Raw genomic sequence first — 21036 nt, 5'->3', positions numbered from 1 at the left:
AGGCTCATGTGCAGGGGCTAACGTCCTTTTTTTTTTTTTGCTATACGTTCAAAATCTGCCGAGATTTTTGACCTTATCGATGCGATGAATCGCATGCCAGTTCGACCACGTCACTTTAGCTTGACGAATCACCCTATGGCTGTTTTCACGCGGCTGTCCACATAAAACCGCGCGCTTCACTATTTTCTCCGTGTAAAACACACAGTTCACAGTATTCTTCGTTAAAGCCTAGCAGTTTCCCTTTTGAAGCATTTTTATCGCGACCCGATTGGTTTTTCAGTCGCGAAAGCTTTTGAATCCCCAGGGGTCGATAGTTGAATGGTTATCGAATGACTTTGATCGATAAAAAGCATTGCCTGCGGCCTGATTATTGAAATAATAGGCAAAGCTTTAGACAAAGAAGGCAAAATGGGCATGGAGGGATCCTATTGGTGGAAGTGGGTGGTTGCAATGGACAAACGAGGTAGGTATTAGACTATCTAAAAGCAACCCACGAGAAACCCGGTAGTCAGTCCATCATTTTCTCCCTTAGTCTACAGGAACCACACATTTTAACCAATAGGATCGATCCATACTCCTTTTGTCTTTTTTGTCTATCGGTTTGTCTATCAATTTCAATAATCAGTCCGCTGGATGGAGATTTGTCGATCGAGTTCATTCGATATCGATTCAAGAATCGACCCGCCAGGATTAGACCTTCAGGAAAGCAGCGTCTCACTTAAGTTCAATATTTTGAATCCCCCGCCCTCCTCTCATCGGGCACTTGTTATGCAGTTCTGCACTCTCACAAAAATATAACTTCGTGCTTTAAAATGCTCCCTTTTTACACTATAAATCGACATTTTCGGTTGTTATTTGCATCATAATTTTTAAAAAATCCAACAAAATTGCCAATGATTTGCATCCTTCGTGTTTTTTTAAATTATCTGTAATTTTCCACCCTTTCAAAACTAAGGGTTTTATTTATAAGATCGGAGCATCTCACTGTCAGCGCCAAGTCGGGAAATTTGCAGAATAAGAAAGGAATTAGGAGTCTTGCTAGTTGCCTTCTTAAAAATTGAGTAAAATTAAATGTAGAACTTTTCGTACTTACAGAAATCCTCATGTCTAGTTTTGCTAATGATCTGAAAGACATAGTCGGAGGATTCCTCTTCGGGCACTTCAGTCTTTTGAGACAAGATACGTCCTTTCCTCCTCAGTTTTGGGAAAACTTTTCCTGGAGTTGAAAAAATTTAAAAGAAGAAAAATTAAAAGTGTGCTAATGTGCCTCTATCGAAGTCCCCAGCAGAAGTAAATTTCAGGCAGGAATTTTTGGCAACAACATATTGCCACTTAGATTTCTGTTAAAATATTGTTCCGACTGTTAAAATATTATTGAATGCGTTCTCATACCCAGAAGCTTGAAATTTTTTTTGGTTCCGAAGTAAACATTCCGGCTTCTGCCGTGGTTGTTTGCTAAACGAGATTGAGTCAAAAAAAGACGGATGTGGAGTTTTAAATGTATTCAGAAAACATCGCGCAGTACGTGGTATTTGAATAAAATTGCAAATTCAAAACTATATAAACCAATAATTTCTAACTCAATTAACTTTTCGTAGTCTTCCAAGAGCATAGAAATTTGGAAATATAATTTCCTCCGAAGATGTATAAATCCATTGCTGTTATGAATAAAAGTAATATTCAACCGCACAGTCCTTTTTCAATGTAAAATCAGGGTTGCCGCAGTCAGGGAATATCGAGAAATGTCAGGGACTTTGATAAAGTCAGGAAAAATAACGAAAGTGTCAAGGGAATATTGTCAAGTCACCTTTCTTTGCTTTCTAGAGTGGGTTTGACATTTGAGACAACACATTTTGTCTGAAATCCATTTCAAAATATGTATTTTTAACCATGTAACACATCCTCAATTGTCAGGAAATTTTACCAAAATTTGTCAGACCAGAGTATCTACAAGTTCTGAATTTTCGGAAAGTCCGGAATTGTACTAATTTTTTAAGGGCGGTCCGGAAGTACTGAAGAAGTGCGGAAATTCCGCAAGAGGGGAATTTTTGTCATTTTTGTCGCAACTGAGCGAGAAATTCAAATTTTTGAAAATTGTCGAATTTCGTCGATTGGAGGCACTGAAAAAGTACTGATTTTTTTTTTGTCGAGGACGTACGGAGTTTCTTTGAATTGTGCCGAAAAAGTACTATAAAAGTACTGATTTTTGGCCAGCCTGTTTTAGTAGACATCTTGTCAGAGGGAAATCAGAGAAATTTCAGGTAATTTAATTTTCTAAATTCTGTGGCAACCCTGTAAAATCCGTAGATTGGAAGGTAAAATTGAGTGAAAACTTAAATTTGTAAACTTTTTAAGTGTGATAGAAGTAAAATGAATGCTCACCTTTCCCTCGTTGTGACCAAAGGGGTGGATCTAACTGACCGTGGGGCAGGAGACCGTTTTCAAGGCAAGACAGAAACGCTAAGAGGTGACCCCCGGCCGGGAAGTGGATCGGCGGTCGCTGGACGCCGTCTTGTCCAACCAACACTATCGTACCACCATTATCGCCGCCTGTGCCAAATAAAACATACAAAAAAAAAAATCTGCATTGTGCCACAGTTAGCCTAGAGGCAAATTCATTTCATTCCTCGGCTTTAAAAATTAACAAAACGCCAGTGGTGTAGCGTGCTCTGATATATATCGATTGTTCTGCCATTTGAGCTTATTGAAAAGGATCGATTGACTCGGTGTTAGCAAAAAACTTTCACGTTGAACACGATTCGCGTAACGAAAATTACTGAAATTAACTCCTAAGTAAGATAATAACGTTTGTATTTTACCGATTGAGCACATGAGAGAATTTCATGAGCGCCGCCGTCCGCGGTGCACTATGGTGCAAGACGCAAGAATAGGAAGAAGTAAGTCGGATAACGACTGAAAGATCACGAAAGTTTTGTGACTGATATTTTTTGAGTCGCTAATTTCGAATTTGAGGTCAATTTGCCTACATCTTAACACCCTGACCTAAAAATTGTGGGCAAGTTTATAGCACGCTGCGGGCGCGGCGTGCTGCCATTCGAAACGCGCACTGACGCCTACAAACCTAAGGGGATACTTCAATCAGTGCGCAATGCGTGAAGTAGCCATTTAGGTTCGCAGGCGTCGGAGCGCGTTTCGCGCTGGCAGCACGCCGCGGCTCTCCCGGTGGGCGGGTAGTGAATGATTTCTTGCGGGGAGAGCTCCCTGGCGGCAAAACTAGTGTATCGTGTGATTTTTTTTTTTTTTATTCATTTATTTTTTTTTTAAATTTTTGACCTTTAAAATTATACACCGGTCGTGTGAAGTTTTTAGTGAAGTCTCAACGCTAGATGAAGTGTAATAATGGAAGGCGGGTCGTGCGCCCTGCGCGCTGTGGACGGCGCAGGGCGACTCATGAAATTCTCCCATGTGCTTTTTCGTTATTTTACAATGGTCATGGGGAATTTGAATTGTCCAGTCGCGAGAGAAACTGTATCCTGCGTGAGTCAAATTACGCACTGCAAAGGTTTCGGCAGGCTTCTGAATCGAGCAGTGTTCTTCCTCCACTCTGTGTTGTTCAGAGTGTAAACAACATGCAACAACTGAGTCGAAGCGCAAAGATTAAGGTTGTCATATTTTCATGCCCGCAGAGATTATCACGGCAACATTTAGCGCGCGATTTGACTAACGTAGAGTTCTGTTTTTTCTTGAGCGGGAAGTTTGAAATCATGCATCGGAAAACGTTAAATATCTCAGCTAGGGGTTGATTTCATCCGTCCTTGTTGCCCGAATCGCGTTTGACGAGAAATTTTGAGTAAGAAACACGTATCAGAATGCTCTAATTTGTGCCTTGTCTACTCTGCCGTGCTAAGGAAGAACGCCGCATGAGCCTTCGGACGTTGCCAAATTTCCCTTGATAAAACAGGTATTTTTGACAATATTTATGCATATTTTTCCTTGAAATTTTCAGATATTTTAGATTAAATTGCGTTCAAAATTGTCTGTAAATTTTGGAAAGTAATATTAGCAATTTTTCTAGGTAGTATATTCAGTTTTTATCGGAGGAAACTTGGCAACGTCCGAAGGCTCATACGGCGTTTTTCCTTGGCACGGCAGCACTGGTCCATTGTTCGTTCGACAGTCGGTTCTTCTCAGGAACCGACGCGACGCGACGCGACCATGCCACGACACCTGGCGCCTTGCTAGAGCCCGAGCAACTATTCTAACTTCTCGGAGCGCAAATTGCCTACCTACCTAGTTGAAGGCATTTTGCAGCGCCGCGTCACGTCGCATCTGAATTCCTAGCCCGTGTGCCAAGTCGGTTGATTTGCTTCTGGAAAACTTTAACTATCTCAATTTGGGGTTAGTTTCACCCCTTTACGTTGCCCGAATCGTGTTTTACGTCAAATTTTAAGTAGGAAAAATGAATCAGAATACTCTAATTCGTAGCTTATCTACCGGTCAATGCAAGTACAACATTTAAAAATCTCCAGTCATGTTTTATTGCTGAAAATTACGTTTGGAATTAGTTAAATATACGAAATTGCCCGGGAGAGAGCCCCCCCCCCCCCCCCCCGACTCCCCTGCTAACTTTCTGGGGGCGGCCCCACTCAGCTACCTTATACAGGGGCCTCCAAATTATGATCGCGTCCTAACGTTCCTCATGCACTGCCAGTCTACCCCTTTTAAAATTATTTTATGACAGTGATATTCAGATTACATTCTTGAATAAGGAACCACTATCTCTGGATCTATTCCATAAAAGCACCTATCTGCATAGGGAAACAAATACAACTGCATGTATATCGTTTCTAAAATGGGCCAGAAATAGCGGTTCCTTTTCGCTAAATATTATCCAGTACTTGCAAGTAATACTTACCATGTTGGTGACAATGGACGTAAACTATATCATCTACTCTTACATTCAGTGCATATTCCCAATAGATGCTGAAACAGAGAAACCAAAATTGTTTAGCATGTGCTAATCATGGCTCATACAGAAATGCACTCACTGCAGCTCTCTTTGCTGTCACAGCAACCACGCGCTGCAGAGCATCGCACGATATAACCACAATGTACGAGGGCTCCAGCGGGCTCATTATTGAAATTGATAGACCAAGCGATAGACACAAGACATGGAGAACATGAAATGATCCTATTAGTTGAAACGGGTGGTTCTCATAGACTAAAGTGGAAAGCGATGGACTAACTACAGGGTCTCTCGTGGGTTGCCGTTAGTTAGTCCATTACTTCCTCCTTTGTCCATTGCAGCCGTCTGCTTCCACCGATCAGATAGCTTTTCAGATTTTCAGTCCGTCTTCTTTGTCTATCGCTGTGTCCATCAATTTCAATAATCAGCCCGCAGATCAATTAATTAAACTTAATTAAAGGAAATGCAAAGTTTAGAAAAAATTCGCAAGTCCACTCGGAAAGTCGGATTCGTACGTTTATGAGGCGTTGAAAGTTGAATGCCTCGCCATACTCCAGTAGATTCAGAATCAGTTATTTCCCTGCCCTTCAAAGTTTTTGCTAAATTTAATTGGGCAATTTTTTGTCACATGTAGACGGTTATACGGATTTCTGTGTAAACGGTGAATTTTCTGCGTACAGCACGAAGCAACATTTTCAAAGGAATCCGCACTAACGCTCGATCGTGAAAAATTAAATTACTCAGTCAAATTTGGCAATTGCGGATGTGACTTGGTTCTTTTCCGTTAAATGCGGTCTAGCTAAAGAATTACCTTTTATCCGTGCCGTCTGACTCTGAGTAGCCGTTCATTAGTTGATTCGGAGTCCATTTGATTGTTAATGAGTGCGCCGTCTGGTGAAGTGATAAGTAGCCTGGCATGGGCTCATTCATATCCTTCTGTGAATTCCAAAGAGAACAACCTCATTAAAACTAGCTGTATAGTGTCTAAATCCTAGGTTTACACTGTTGAAAAGCGGGAAGTGAAATTCGGTGCCGGAGTCTGTATAGCGCTCAAAAATCCCCAGTGATAAAAATGTGAAGTGAAATCTGCACTATGAAAGCGTATGAAACTCCACAAAAAGAGTCCATTCCGCTCCGCATTCATATTATTTGGGGGGTTTTTGGCGCCCTGCAGACTTCGGCACAAAATTTTACTCCAAAATTTCTAATAGTGCACCCCTTTCTTGTTTTCGGGTATATTTAGACTCAAGTTAAAGTTAGAGGAAAAGAAACAACATTTTGGGTACGATCCCAGACCCTAAGACATGTCATTAATTTACGTTTCAGCCATTTGATGAAAACTATTTTTTCATTGTGCTGAATGCGTTTTTCCTGACTAGTTCACAAGTTTCGCGCAGCAACTGAGGACCTGTATCCGCTGGCTTTATGGTTTACCTACCGGATGTCTGATAATTTTAATAAATAGCATCGATGCACTCAAGATTCCAGATTTGAAATGGTGAATCCAGAAGTATCCAGCTAATCCATTACGTAGTATCCTTTACTTGCTTTCGAGCATAATTTATCGTAGATTTTTATTTGAAAGATGCAACAACGAGAAAAATAATGTTTTTAACATTCTTTAAAAAATGAGTCAATTTTATCTCACGGCATGCAGGTAATCAGTTCGCTTCTGTCCCTGTATTCTGATGCAAAATCATAGAAATACATATAGTACAGTTTTTGTTACAGTAAGTTCTAACATGCCGCACATTACTTGTAGAGTGCGGGAACGATTTGAGACTTACCGGAGAAACCAAGACATTATTTTTCCCGTACAGCAATGTCGCTCGGCTATTTTGATGGAGTGACTCTACATAGTCCTTGGCGGAAATAGGAATTTGTCTATGATTCTCCTCAGAATTGACAGCATGCAAACTGCGCCGATACTGAAAAAGTTGAGCAAATTAATGATTATTCATTTTTGCCGACGAAATAAAAAAAGAGGAAGAAGCAGAAAGAAACCGCAAGGTTTGTTTAAAATGAACATCACATGAATTGAGACATTTTTATAAATGAAAGATATAATCATTTTTTCATTTTTTTCCCTTTTTTCAAAGAAAAAAAAAATGTCATAAATTCATCTGCATTCTTTAGAGATGTTAACTTAGAGACTGCTTTAATTAGTGCGCGTCAAGCTGAAATCTAGAATTTTCATCCCCCATCCCCTTTGTCCCTTAAGTTTAACCCCCCCCCCCTCTCTAGCATAAAAATTACATCAAGCTTTGCTAATACCATAACTTTACTTATAAAATGCTGATCTCTGTCTTTCTTCTCCCTAAAAAGCGAAAAAATTGTAAAGAATTTTCAATTTGCACCAAGCAGTGTCACACCCTTCCGTCACAAAAATGTTGAGCCTTTGCCCCGTAATGCCGTGCCAAGGAAGAACGCCGTATGAAACACCAGGCGTTGCCAGATTTCCGTTACTAAAAAACCGCATTAACTGGGAAAATGTTGAATATTTTTTTTCCGATTTTCTCAGATCATTTTGTTTGCAATTTGATCCAAGATATCTGAAAATTTTATGGAAAAATATTCACATCTTTCCTAAAAAATACATGTTTTATGGGGAGAAATTTGGCAACTCTCGGATGTTCATACGGCGTTCTTTCTTAGCACGGCAGCGTAGAGCGTGACGTAATACGCAGACGGTTCCTGGAAGGCTTCCCCTGGTTGAAATCGCTTGATACATTACATTTTAATAATTTCACCGCTATGAGAATAGGTGCAGAATTAAAGAATACAAACATTTAAATGAGGCGTTCTACATGCTGGCAGTGTAGAATGACCACTAGAAATCCTATGTCGTTGTACTAATTCATCGGCTGGCGGGTCGGTCCACATGTGGTCTTGCGTTTTCGTTCTGGAGAAGTCAAGAGCACAGGGTCCAACTGAAAAATTCATTAATTCTATGAATTTCTAGTTAGGAAGAATCATTAATCTAGCTCTTATTTACTTATTCCCACCATGGGTAATCATTACACTGGTAGTTTCCATAAATTGCTGACCATAGAGTAGCAGCAGATATACCTAATTTAAAAATCCTAAACTGAGTTATCTTAAACTTGTTGGTCGGAAGTCGTTTGCAAGCGGTCCAAGAATGCATAGCCGAAACTCCTGGCCACGGTCTAATTTTCATTTATTTATTTCTTGCCCGGCTCTTTCTGGAAGTAACCACATAAGTGATAATCCTGCGCTTTTAGCCAAAGCCCCATGTCCCCCTTCAGTCCCTACTGCATACCTGGGTGAGTTCAAATAAGCGTCTAATTTGGTGTCCCGAGCTGTTTTAATCGTCATAATCTGAGAATCATGGGCAGATCAAATTTTTTTCTCATTTTCCACACTATTGTTGACTATTACATGCTACTTCCCACTTTATTTGGACTGAAATAAAAATTTAGGAGAACTTTGAATGTGCAAATTGCCTACATATGTCCCAAATTTGCGTGTCCCCCGTGCCTGGTTCTTGACTTTAAATCGATGTTGCAGCATAACTAGAGTGATTATTTGAGAAAACTTTATCGGAGATGATAGGTAATGCTTTTGAATTTGAGAAAAAAAATAAGTCAATTTATTTTTTGCTCCATCAATAACTTTTTCACGCGCTAGAATCATTGTCCCGAGCAACAGTCAGCAACAGTCAGGAGAGACATGGCAACGATGTAATAAGCTCTAAATGACTGCCGTAACGTTGAGGTTTTTCCAAAAACGACTTTTTTTGTTTTGATTGAATAGTTCACACGTCGTAGATGGCAAAAATTCTGAAATTCGCAAATTTTTGTGCAAGATTAACGCCATTAATGATGCCAAACAGAATGCTATTCATGATAACTAACAGGGCGTCAAGCATACACACACACACTAATATCAGCTCGTAAAATACTTTCGAAGGGTGCGTTAGGGAAAATTTTCTCTTATTCCGATCCTCTAGGACGTGCTACTAAATATTCCGTGAAAAAAAACACCAAAATTGTCTTTACTGTTAGAGATAAGCTTAAAAACCGCTTATTCCATCCTGTCCCGTTCCATCTTGTCCCGTTCCATCCTGTCCCATATGTTTCCATCCTGTCCCATGTCATGTCCCACTGTAGTGGGACAGAGTGGAAAACTGTTACAACTGAGACTTGCTTGTTTAAGCCCTGTAGGCGCTCTTTTCTACCGATTTAAGTGAAACTTGGTACCCGGGGGTATTTTTCAATGGGGAACTCGAATTTTTAGTCGAATTTTGAAAATTCGAAAATCCAAGATGGCGGACATGACCTAAAATGCTATCGCAGCGCCTAATCAACTGGGACTTGTTTGTTTAAGCCCTGTAGGCGCTCTTTTCGACCGATTTAAGTGAAACTTGGTACACGGAGGTATTTTTCAATGGGGAACTCGAATTTCTAGTCGAATTTTCAAAATTCGAAAATCCAAGATGGCGGACATGACCTAAAATGCTATATCAGCGCCTAATCAATCGATTTACGCAAAACTTGGTATCCGGGGGTATTTTTGAATGGGAAACTCGAATTTTTAGTCGAATTTTCAAAATTCGAAAATCCAAGATGGCGGACGTGGCCTAAAATGCTATCTTAGCACCTAATCAGTCGATTTACGCAAAACTTGGTATCCGGGGGTATTTTTGAATGGGAAACTCGAATTTTTAGTCGAATTTTCAAAATTCGAAAATCCAAGATGGCAGACGTGGCCTAAAATGCTATCTCAGCACCTAATCAGTCGATTAAAGTGAAACTTGGTACCCGCGGGTATTTTTGAATGGGGAACTCGAATTTTAGTCAAATTTCCGAGATTCGAAAATCTAAGATGGTGGCCGTGGCTTAAAACACTATCTCGGTGACTAATTAATTGATTTTTATGAAACTGGACCGGAAAACCTTGGTATAAGGAAAAGAAAGGAAATTTTAATAGGGGTGCAATAGGGTTTCTTATGTATCTTAGGCTACGAAATCGAAAAATTCCTGTGTTTTTTCCATCGTGCACAGATTCTCCCGGAAAATTGACTCTTCTGGAAAAGCTAGACTTTTAAGGAAAATTCCGATTTCTCCGGAAAAATTCCGAACTTTCCCAGGATAAATCACATTGATACAGGTAAATGGAGGTGTTCTTCAGAATCAGCGCCAAAAATCTACTCCGAAACCATTGGCAAATCCTCGGAAAATCAAAAATGAAAATAAAAAAAAAAAAAAAAAAAAGTTGACCGGTGTAATTGTTATGTTAATGTAAGTCCTCAAAATTTCCTGGCTTTATCACCACTTCAGCGGGTACACGCCCACTCGAAGTTTTAAAATTCGGTGTTTTTGATCCATTTTGTATTGCAATATTCCAAGAAATAAAAGCTTCTTCTCGTGTGAAACGAAATCAAGGCGCATTTTGATAAACAGACGGAACTGTCTAAAAGACAAGCAGAATAAGCTCCAGATATCTTTCATGACAGATGAATTTTTTCTTAATTTTTTTGGTTCTGCAAGATATGAAAGGGTTACATGTTTTCAGTTATGCTTTAATTTAGTGATCGACGATGCTTTTATGACAATTGTGTTCAATTTTTAATTAAAAGTATTATATGTCACCTCTGAGATGAAAATTTAGGAAATCAGGCAAAATTACGGCAAATTTTGGGAAGTGATACACTTGACGGTGGAAATCGGGTTTAAGCCCAACTATTAAGCTCGACGAGCTATATTTCCTAAGTCTACACCTAATGATAGTCAAAATAAAGTTTGGTTTGCACAAAAATTCAGAAAAAAATTTTGGGAGGAAACAGAACCTGGAATTTGACCCTTATTTGAATTCACCCACCTACCTGCAAGCATATATAGACCAACCTTCGGTAAGCTGGCCACAAGGCATTTAATTGCAAAATGCCCGTACTCAATCAATGAATTTTTGAATGTCAATGAATGAATTTAAGACGATTTGTATGTAAACATGTTTATACCTATCAGTACCTTTATTTAGAAAATGACGTTTTTGTGAAGCCAAATGTGCAAAAAGCAAAAGAATAAATAAATAAATAAATAAATAAAAATACCAGTCCGAGGCAACCGTTATTTGAGACCATCAAACTCGAGTCCAACCCCGGACCCCGGAGTTGTGTACTGCTGTGCTGAGGAAGAACGCCGTATGAACATTCGAGAGTTGCCAAATTTCCCCGAATAAAAAATGTATTTTTGAAGAAAGTTGTGCGTATTTTTCCTCGAAATTTTCAGATATTTTAAATTAAATTGCGAACAAAATTGTCTGAAAATTTGGGGAAAAAATACTCAGAGTTTTCGGGGAAATTAGTTTCACGTTGAAGAAAATATGGCAACGCCTGAATGTTCATACGGCGTTTTTCCTTAGCACGGCAGTGTAGAGCCAGTGGTTAGCGCCACATCCTTTACACGACAGGAGGCCGACAAAACCACGCTCGACCAATAACGGACACTTCCCTGTTTTTTGTCATCGGCCGGTAAAATATTGGTGTATTACTCTGAAATTTAGGTAATTAATTCTCCTCTTATACCTTTTTTGACTCCATAATTAGTGAGGTAAAATATAAGAGGGAATGCTTTCATTACTTCTTCCTCCTACAGAATTCTCTCTTTTGCTGTTCCTATCTTTAGTTGAGAAGGTGATTCAGGAAAAGAACTTTCATCAATGATGCAGACATAAGTGGAAATCATATTAATGTGTTGGCATTACCTAAAAGAGAACTTAGAATTGATCCATAATCTTCATCCGCAATCAGTGAGTCTTTCTCGTAATATTTACTGAAAAGAACAACAAAAAAAAAGAAAAATGTTTCGAATTAATGATTAAGCGAAAAAGCGCAATTTATCAACACAAGAAAGGTAAGAGAATCAGAATTTTTTGGAGTCAGGGAAGAGCAAAAAAAGTCAAGGAATTTGAGGATGAAGAATCTATGGCAACCCTGGAAACAAAAGCTAAAAGGAAAGTGCAGCAGCACAGAAATCACTCAGGAGAGCTGTTTATTTTCAATTAACTTCAGTGGTGATAATTAAATTACTCAGCGAAGAGAAAAATTGTCCTTTTAAAAGTATTCTAATGATGAATAAACTGCCGCTCAGTGTATCGAGTCAATTAGACAGGTCCGACATTAAATTTTTAACTAAAACTGCAAATTTTAATGTGTAATTCGTGACATTTGAAATTGTAAGGTGTGCTCCTAGTATAGAATTTCACGAGGAAACAAATGGCACCGCTTTTAAAACCTCAAAGTTTTGTACGAACGGAGTTATGAGCTTGCAAAGTTTCCAAATTTTGTCCGACCTCTTCCATTGACTCCATCCACTGTGTGTCGAATAAAACTGCAAATGGTGATTCTAAGAACTAATCTCAACAGTTCATAACTGCAATTTGATTATTTGGACGCGTTTCAATCGAAAGGAACTATACCCATCGTAACTTGAGCCCTGAGATGCATGTATTCTTATGGATCTAAGGGCTCATGTCAGAATTGATATAGGTGCTTTTGGTGTAAATGTGTCCATTTCTAAAATTTAAAGAGTAGTTACCTGCTATTTTGAACTAGATGGTCGATGATACGTGCTAAAACTTTGTCAAATAAAGCGAGGCGGATCCAAAGGTACCTGGGAGGTTGTGACGACAAACCACTATTCGCAGAGTTCTTCTTTTGAAGCGGTGGTTTCGTCACGCTAATACTGTTGGATAAAATTAAGGAAGACCGGTTGGTGCTTTCACCACTAGAGGAGGACGGCCTGAAATTCAAATGGAAAGAAGTATCATTCTCTTCAAGTTCGAGGAAAAATGGAACGTAGAATTTGTTTAAGGTGATTCGATGGACGCCATATTTTGTGTCAGAACGGCATGCGATATATCGCATCAATTGGTTCCATATTTTCAGCTACTCGTCATTTTTCTCCTATTTTGAGATCGCACTTCTGTTGTCAGGAGTCTAAAGCACTCACTTACCAATTTTAACAAAGAAATTCAACGTAATAAAGGCGTGGTTTTTTCAGAGAGAAAATATCGCATTGGATACTGATATCGAAACTGCACTCGAATGCGATATTTTCTCTCTGAAAAAACCACGCCTTTATTACGTTGAATTTCTTTGTTAAAATTGGTAAGTGAGTGCTTTAGACTCCTGACAACAGAAGTGCGATCTCAAAATAGGAGAAAAATGACGAGTAGCTGAAAATATGGAACCAATTGATGCATGCCGTTCTGACACAAAATATGGCGTCCATCGAATCACCTTAAGTAATTTGCTTGATTTTGCAGCACCGAGGTAAGAAAATTGCCTCATGTATACACCTAGCCATGGTCCGAGACGTTTTGGAATTAATGGCAGGGGTCGACCAATGTCCATTTTGATTATAAGTTTCATTCGTCCGCATGAACAGCGTTGAAGTTACGGTTGTCCACAGTGTCGTGGATTCACGGCATGTCATTTGAACTACATTTTGCAATAGGGAACTGTAATTTCTAGCTCATCTGTAAAAACACTTATGTGCATATGGAAACTAATGGTACATACGTTGTTTCTGAACTGAGCTGGAAATTGAAGTTCCTAATTGCAAAATGTAGTCCATTTCTCCACATCAGGATAGTTTTAAGTATGTAGTCTTTTTAAATTTGAAAACATCATTAATGTAAAGCGATTGCTTTTGAATATTACGGGATTTGGAATTATAAAATATTATTTTATAAACTTTTAGAAACACGATCAAGTTCATCGTGATTTATTAAAACAAAGAATCCTTCCGAATAAAGTGGACGCCTTAAGTCGTTTTACTATATTCATACCTATGTTCATACGAGCATAGCTACATTCTTACCTATTTGGATCTGAATTTTCAATATCTTGGACTTTCTGTGAGATAACCGCTGCCGGCTCAAAATTCTTGGCAACTTTATGTAATAGAGCTGTCGTAGAACCAGATTTAAATAAACCTAGAACACGTCTACGAATTCCCTGGGATAGACACGCTTCAACAGCAGCTGAAAAACAGAAAGGCGGACTGCATCACTCAGCTGCATAAAAGAATTAAAACCAACCAAATAATTATTAAGTACTAATGTCCTAAATAATTGTATTGTTTAAAAAAAAATGTCATAAAGTTCATGGCGGCAAAATTAAAAGAAAAAGGACAATGACCTGGCAAAATTAATCTCAATGCTACTAAGATCGGAACAACACGCGTGCGAACCCGAAACTATGATTGAAATCGTTGGAGCAAGTATTTTAACAACCTGGAGCGCGAGTTGCCTACCCGGAAAATTGCAGGCATTTTCGCGTGATTTGAACTTTATGATAAGTCGACTAAATAAAACTTCTGCATTCTTTCTCTCCTTCTTCCCCTCCTCTTGCCTCTCCTCTTCCTTATCTATTTTATCCCTCCCATCTTATTCTTTTTCATCCGACCCCCCTTTTTCTTCCCTCGCCTTCATTTCCTCCCTTATCTATCTCTTTTATCTCTTCATCCTCGTCGTCATTTCTTCTTTCTTTCTTTATACTTTCTCTTTTTCCTCCTCTCTTCCTCCTCTTCTTCCCGTTTACATCTCCTTGCTCTCTCTCCTCTTTCTGTCCTTCTACCCTTTTCTTCCTCTCTCCCTTTTCTACTATCTTTTCTTTCTCTCCCTCTCTCCCTCTGCTCTTCTCCCTCTTTCTTCCTCTTCCTCCTTCTCCTTTTCTTCTTTTCTTCCCTTCCGCCACTTTCTTCTCTTTTTCCTCTTTCTTTTTCCTTCTTTTCTCCTTCATCTTATTACCCTTTTCTTTTTCATCTTCTTCCTCCTCTGATTTCTATCGCGTACTCGTCTAGCATATGTCCGGAGTCAATCGGAGCCTGTCACAGACTAAAGATTCAAGTCATTTTATTCGATGAGAAATGTGGCTGGGTGGAACGTTGCCAATCAACCCCTCCGTGCTAAGGTAGAACATCGCATGAGCCCTCAGGCGTCGCCATGTCTCCTCCAATTAAAAACGAATTCACAGGGAAAATTTTGATTATTCCCTCTCAGATTTCTCAGGCGATTTTGAGCTCAATCCAATTTAATGTTTCTGAAAATTACAAGGAAAAGTAAGCATATATTTCTTCTAAACCTAATGTTGAATCGGGGGGATTCTTGGCGTCGGCGGAAGACTCACAGGGTGTTCTTCCTGAGGACGGGAGAAGAAGATTGAGGCTGTGGAAAATCAAACGAAGCAATTTGTCGGGCGGCTCCAGGAGCGCCAGAGCCTCATCCGTGATCGATATACACTCCGTAGGAAATTCGAGAGGATCAAAGCGCACAAAGGCGGGGGGGGGGGGGTTGCGGGAGCAGGGATGAATTTAAGGCGTAACTTTTCTCTAATCGTGGAGCCCCGGCCCCGGGTTCCCGCGGGATACATCCGTCCTTTTTTCCCGACTCGAATAACGAAAGGCAGCCAAGCGAGGACGCCCAAACCCGGGCTCAGCTTGGCGCCCAACGAATTATCCCACCCGAAACCAGCCCCCCCCCCCCCCCCCCCCGCGCTTTCCGTCGGCGCGTCTCTCATATTGAGATAAACTCACTCCCTGGAGGGCTTTATCTCTTCCGAGATGTAGGTGAGCCGTCGGCAGAGAAACGCGACACAACACATCCAACATCACAGTAGATTTCAATCGACCACAAGACAGGGCCTGCCAGGCTAGGAATTAGACGTCTAAAACAGTGGCGTGGCGTGTTTTGCCATCCATCGATTGATCTGCCGTTTAAACCGATGGAAAAGGATCTATGAGCAGGGTGTCTGCGACCATCACCTTAATAATCCATTATTTACCGTAGTTTCAGATGGGGGCACGTCGATAATCGATCCTAAAATTTACGTTACCATATCAAAGTTTTACGTAAAACGCTTTGAACATGTCGGAAACTTCCCAAACAGGGTGAGAATCTATTTTGATAAGTTGTCGAAAAACCTTGGAAAGTTGGGGAATTTCGCTCAAACCTGAAAAGTCAAGGAATTTTGCTGCGGAACCTTGAAATTCCTTTTTTTTTTGGTCGGAGCATTTTCTACAGCATCTCATGCTCTAATGACGAAAACTAAAAAGTGTGCCTTCAAATTCTCGAATTTTGGATTATTTCGGATTATAGAACCCTAGCGCTAAAAAAATAGTTTTAAAGTATTTTCATGACAAATTATGTTGAAAATAACGTTTGAAAACCAGGGAATTTAAAAATCCTAGAAAACTAGTCAACCTGCGAAATTGAGTCGTAAGTGAAAAATTTACGTCCGTAGTTTACATTGTAAACGGCGAATCCTAACCTGCTATCAAAAAACTATAATCAACGTAGGTTTAATCGCTCATGAAAAAACAACCAATACGGTAGGGAAATAACTGGAGCATTGTTTCACACACATATTTAACCCCTCTTTTGACACAAAGCACCTCTAATCTTGCCAAAAACAAATTCAGCCCGTAAGAATTTTTTTCCATCGGAAAGTATACCAAAAAATGTCTAGTGCTTGATAGACTCGCGCGTAGGCTGTAATTTTTGGTGAACGGGAAATGGGACTTGGCGCACGCAAAAAACGTTTGTTGCTCCCTTATTAAGTGAATTGGGAAATCGTCAATGCGTCTAACGTATTTTATGTGAAATATCGACAGGGAGCCATGCTAAGGTCAGTGATGATTTTTGCAGGTTGGCAGCACTGTTTTTCTCCATTTAAATGTGTGTTAAACAATCGATTCTCGGTGAGGCAGCCTGTCTTACCTAGAATTGATATATTCAATGGTTTTAAATGGAGTATTGACAGTGTAGCCAACCTACACAAGTCACCAATGATTGAGGTGCTTGATTCCGTATCCCGTTTAGTGGTCCGTTTTTGTGATGAAAAAATTGCAACGTGTGTGAGCGTCACGGTAAAAGAGACAAACAGCCCACAAAAGCTCGAAATTGCTACCGGTGCATCAAAGTGTGTTGTACATAAACTTGTCGGATTTATTGGTCTCCCTTCTCAGAGGGTTGTTGAACGAATACTCGGGCACAAATAAAACCGGGAAATGTCACGGGAAAGCGGAGCTATGGCGGTTTGAAGTTTGCAGCTCAAAAACGGGATTCAGAGAAAAAGACATTAAAACTTCTACATCTGTGTTCAGGGTACAAAATAGCTCCGACCTCCGGGATATAACAGCTGAATGACTTTGAATTTTCGCCGAGACTTGAAAAGTTTTTGCGAGTGTTTTACTCAGAGTCCCTTTATACTGAGAGTTAAGACAAACCCCCTTCATGGAGTCACAAACGGGAATAAAGATTACACAAATCGATAGCTTTTCGAGATCTTTGATCGGCTCATTCTCAAATTCCTTTCTCCGTTCCTTCTCTCATTACGTTTGTTCCTTACCAAACCCGTTATTCCCCGGTCCATTCCAGATTATAATCTTTGCAATCGATGAAAATCTAATCTCCCGTCTTTGTCACTGTGAGGGCCTGAAACACGGGAACGAATCAGAAATAATGTATTTATATTGTCTTAACTCTCAGTATCAAGGGACTCTATTTTACTTTCGGGAGCCCTTCGTTTATCCCGATTCCAAGTGCGCCCTCTCTAAAATATGACATTATTGCAACAACATTGCATTTTCGTCTTTTTTTTCTTCGAAATTCCTTGTGGAGATAATTTTGCTCTGCAAAGTGACGTACAATACCAGCACGTTGTGATTAGAGTATCTACATTGGGAGGGTATATGGACCTGTCAAAATCCTGTTTCACACTATCAAAGTACTCCATCAAAATGTCAAGGTCAAGTGCTGTGATTGGTCCAAGTCATCGAAGAAGCCAATCACTACACCTGATCTTGATATTTTGATGGCTAGCTTTGAGAAAGTGACACAGGCTAAAATCTGAAGCTCTTGAGCCCAAAAAGGGAGCCAACCTTCTAACACATAAAAACGTCTCTGCCATTTTCAGATTTCAATGTTAAACCAAGATGGTCAAGCATGTTCATAAATGAGTGTTCTCCTGCAAAAATAAGTGAATTTATGTAAAAACCAAGTGGAATACATGCTTCACGAACGACAACGGGTCGTAACTAATCATAGCAATCGGCCCGATTTATCAACTATCACGCGCAATATGTCAAGTTTTTCTGCCGGCCTGTAAGCGCTAATATGTGTTTCACGTCGACCGCACTGTATTTGGCGCAACGCGTGAAGTATTTCGACAGTCTTGCAGGCGCTAATATGCGCCTCATATCAACTGCAATGTTTAGCACAATGCGTGAAGTATTCCCTCAGTCTTGTAGGCGCTAATATGCATTTTACGCCGATCGCACTGTATTTGGCGCGATTAGAATACGCAGACTCGCGTTAGAATAATCGTGTCATCGAATAATTGGGCTCAAGTCAAATAAGTGCTGTGCAAACGACGCACAGTGCGGCCATGTTGGACGAAAATGAAAATTCACAATTCGACATCTGATTTTTTTTTTTTTTTTGGAGTTTGTCATCTTCAAGATAATTTTTACTCAAAATAATGGTTCATTTTCAAATTTTTCGCTCTAAACTACTTCAAATTTGGGTAGAGAGTGGGCGGGGAATGGGGTCAAGAATCACTGGTTCATAAAAAAAACACGGGAAAAAGACGTCAACTTCAAATGAAGATTTCTCGCGTGGAACGCAAAATACTCTGGATGGTTGACATGTTCTCAATCCTCAGATATCCAACTTCAATTCTACCAAAAAGATCTTGCGACTTTCTGCGAATATCAGAGATATTTGAAGTTAAAGTTTGGGTGTTTCACGTTGTTTTTACAATGTTAACATAGGACTAATTCGAGGTTGCCAACTTCAAATGAACTCTTCTCCAAAAATACACAAAACATCCTGAGATACATAAACATTTTCTTATTCCTCGATTGTTTTACTTTGATAGTGCCAAAGAGTTTTCTTACGTCGGTGCTACTATCTTTATTATTTAACGTTAGGTGTCTTTTATCGATTTTTGTCCGCATCGTCCATAAGGATGCCGCACTGTGTGACGCGGCGAGTTGTAATAATTGTGATAATAAATCACTCAAGATAATTGTTTGAATTTATAGGTTGACTGCCGTTTTGGGCCCCAAAAGCTCCATGACCTGACCTCAAAATTACCGACGCGTCCGCACGCTTTCTATGTACGTACTTTGGTTGTGACTAGTTCTGCCGTGCTGAGGAAGAACGCCGTATGGACATTCGAGAGTTGCTTAATTTCCTCCAGTAAAATGTTAATTTTTGAGGAAAGTTATGAATATTTTCCCTTGAAATTTTCAGATACAAAATATAAAATCGCGAATAAAATATTGTGAAAATTGGGGGGGGGGGGGGGTTTCACAAGTTTTCCAGAAATTTCGTATTTCATCGAACGAATTTAGGCGACGTCTGATGGCTCATACTGCGTTTTTCCTTAGCGCGGCAGAATTGCAATCACGAGTTCTCGCAAAGGCGTCATTTTTAGAGTGTATTACCTCGGGAGTTGGAGGGCCCGGAGAAAGTATTGGTTCGTCGAATGGACCACTAGACAAGGTGCGAATTTCAGCATTCTAATACATGTTTCTTAACCAAAATTTCTCGTAAAATGCGATGCGCACAACAAAAATTACCAAAATCAACTCCTTACGAAGATATTTAATGATTCTTGATGCGTGAATTCAAACCACCCGCTAATGAAAACTCAATTCTCTACGTGATTCACATCGCGCGCTAAACGTTATCATGACAGTCTCTGCGATATAAAAATCTGGCAACCTCAATCTTGACGCTTTGGCTCAGTTATAGCAAATTGCTAATAGTTTGAACAACACATGGTGGGAAATGAACATTGCTCGATTTAGGAGCTTGCTGAAACCGTTGTAGCGGGCGATATGACTTATGTAGAGCTTTGAGTTTCTTGTGAGCGGGCAGTTCAAACTCCTCGTAACCAATGTGAAATAAAAACGTTAATATCTTCGTTAGGAGTTGGTTTCAGTAATTTTCGTTGTGTGAATCGTTTTCTACGTGAAATTCTGGTTAAGAAACATGTATCAGATCACTTAAATTCGTACCTTGTCTAGTGGTCCATTGGTCCGTCGAATTCCCGCGGTCAAGTATTGGGTCCACGAGTGAGCGTAACGTAATTAGAGCCTTCGAACTTTGTTTTTCCTCACAACAGCGGTGTCGTTTCTCTCTTGATTTCACGCATTTTCGCACGCTGCATGGTGTAAAATAGGTGGAATTCGGCGGCATCGCCAACGAAAACAGCAGCGTTGGGTTTCCTCTCGTTTTTCCAATGCGTGAATCTCTAATTGACCTCGAGTCATTTTTAGGAACCTCTCATTTTCACTCCGTCATAGCTTCTTTCCCCGCCCGCAAGCGCTTCTACTTCCAACGACCATGTTTCGGCAACTCACCATCAGGCGCTACACGAGCAACTATTTTAACTCTCCCGAGCGCAAATCGCCTATCCGACTAATTGAAGGCGTTTTGTCGCGCAGCATACTTTTCTTTCTTCCAGGCATTCTCCTTTGAGCGACCAAAACGATGATCGTTTCTGGAACGGACCGTCTGACGCTATGCGAGCAACTATTTTAACTCTTATGAGCGCGAATTACCTGTCTAACTATTGAAGGTTTTTTGTCGCGCAGCTTTTATGGCGAAACTGCGAAAGTGCGTACCTCAGAAAACACTTGATTTCAGTAATTTTTGCTGGGCGAAATGTGTTTACGTGGAATTTTGGCTAGGGAACATGTGTGCCAATGCTAAAATTCGTAGCTTGTCTAGTGGTCCATTCTATGACTCAGGTTCGGGCCTCACTACTTGTCGCTTCTTGGACGGAGGACGGATGCCCTGCCAACTCAAGTAGCAGTAATCGTGATGAGTTGCGATTCGATCGGAGAATGTATCACGATTTTATCGATGTCAATTTATTGCCATATTATTGGATAAAAAACTTGCGATCAATTGCGACTTCATCGTATACATTTGCAAAAAAATCGCGATATTATCGACGGAGATTTATCTCAATATTGTCGATCAAAAAATTGTGATAAATTGAAATAAAATTTCGATTTTATCGAACGCGATTTTATATGAGATAAAATTGCGACCAGGGGACTGATTAT

General features: G+C 40.0%; 1 protein-coding gene across 3 annotated transcripts in view; it reads right to left on the bottom strand.

Moving 5' to 3' along the window:
- The window catches only part of LOC109033870 (small G protein signaling modulator 2), a 166506-nt gene that overhangs the window by 18295 nt on the left and 127175 nt on the right, over positions 1-21036 (bottom strand). For all 3 annotated transcript variants that reach the window (XM_072301632.1, XM_072301633.1, XM_072301634.1), the window contains 9 exons: positions 13774-13936; positions 12487-12690; positions 11654-11721; positions 7715-7857; positions 6715-6855; positions 5739-5863; positions 4877-4944; positions 2383-2550; positions 1094-1216 (listed from right to left, as the gene is read on the bottom strand). In XM_072301632.1, the coding sequence (XP_072157733.1) occupies positions 1094-1216; positions 2383-2550; positions 4877-4944; positions 5739-5863; positions 6715-6855; positions 7715-7857; positions 11654-11721; positions 12487-12690; positions 13774-13936 (1203 nt within the window). The remainder of the gene's footprint in view (positions 1-1093; positions 1217-2382; positions 2551-4876; positions 4945-5738; positions 5864-6714; positions 6856-7714; positions 7858-11653; positions 11722-12486; positions 12691-13773; positions 13937-21036) is intronic.

This window comes from Bemisia tabaci, chromosome 6 (assembly GCF_918797505.1).
Source record: "Bemisia tabaci chromosome 6, PGI_BMITA_v3".
Lineage (NCBI taxonomy): Eukaryota > Metazoa > Arthropoda > Insecta > Hemiptera > Aleyrodidae > Bemisia > Bemisia tabaci.
This window is presented reverse-complemented; position numbering and strand designations above follow the sequence as displayed.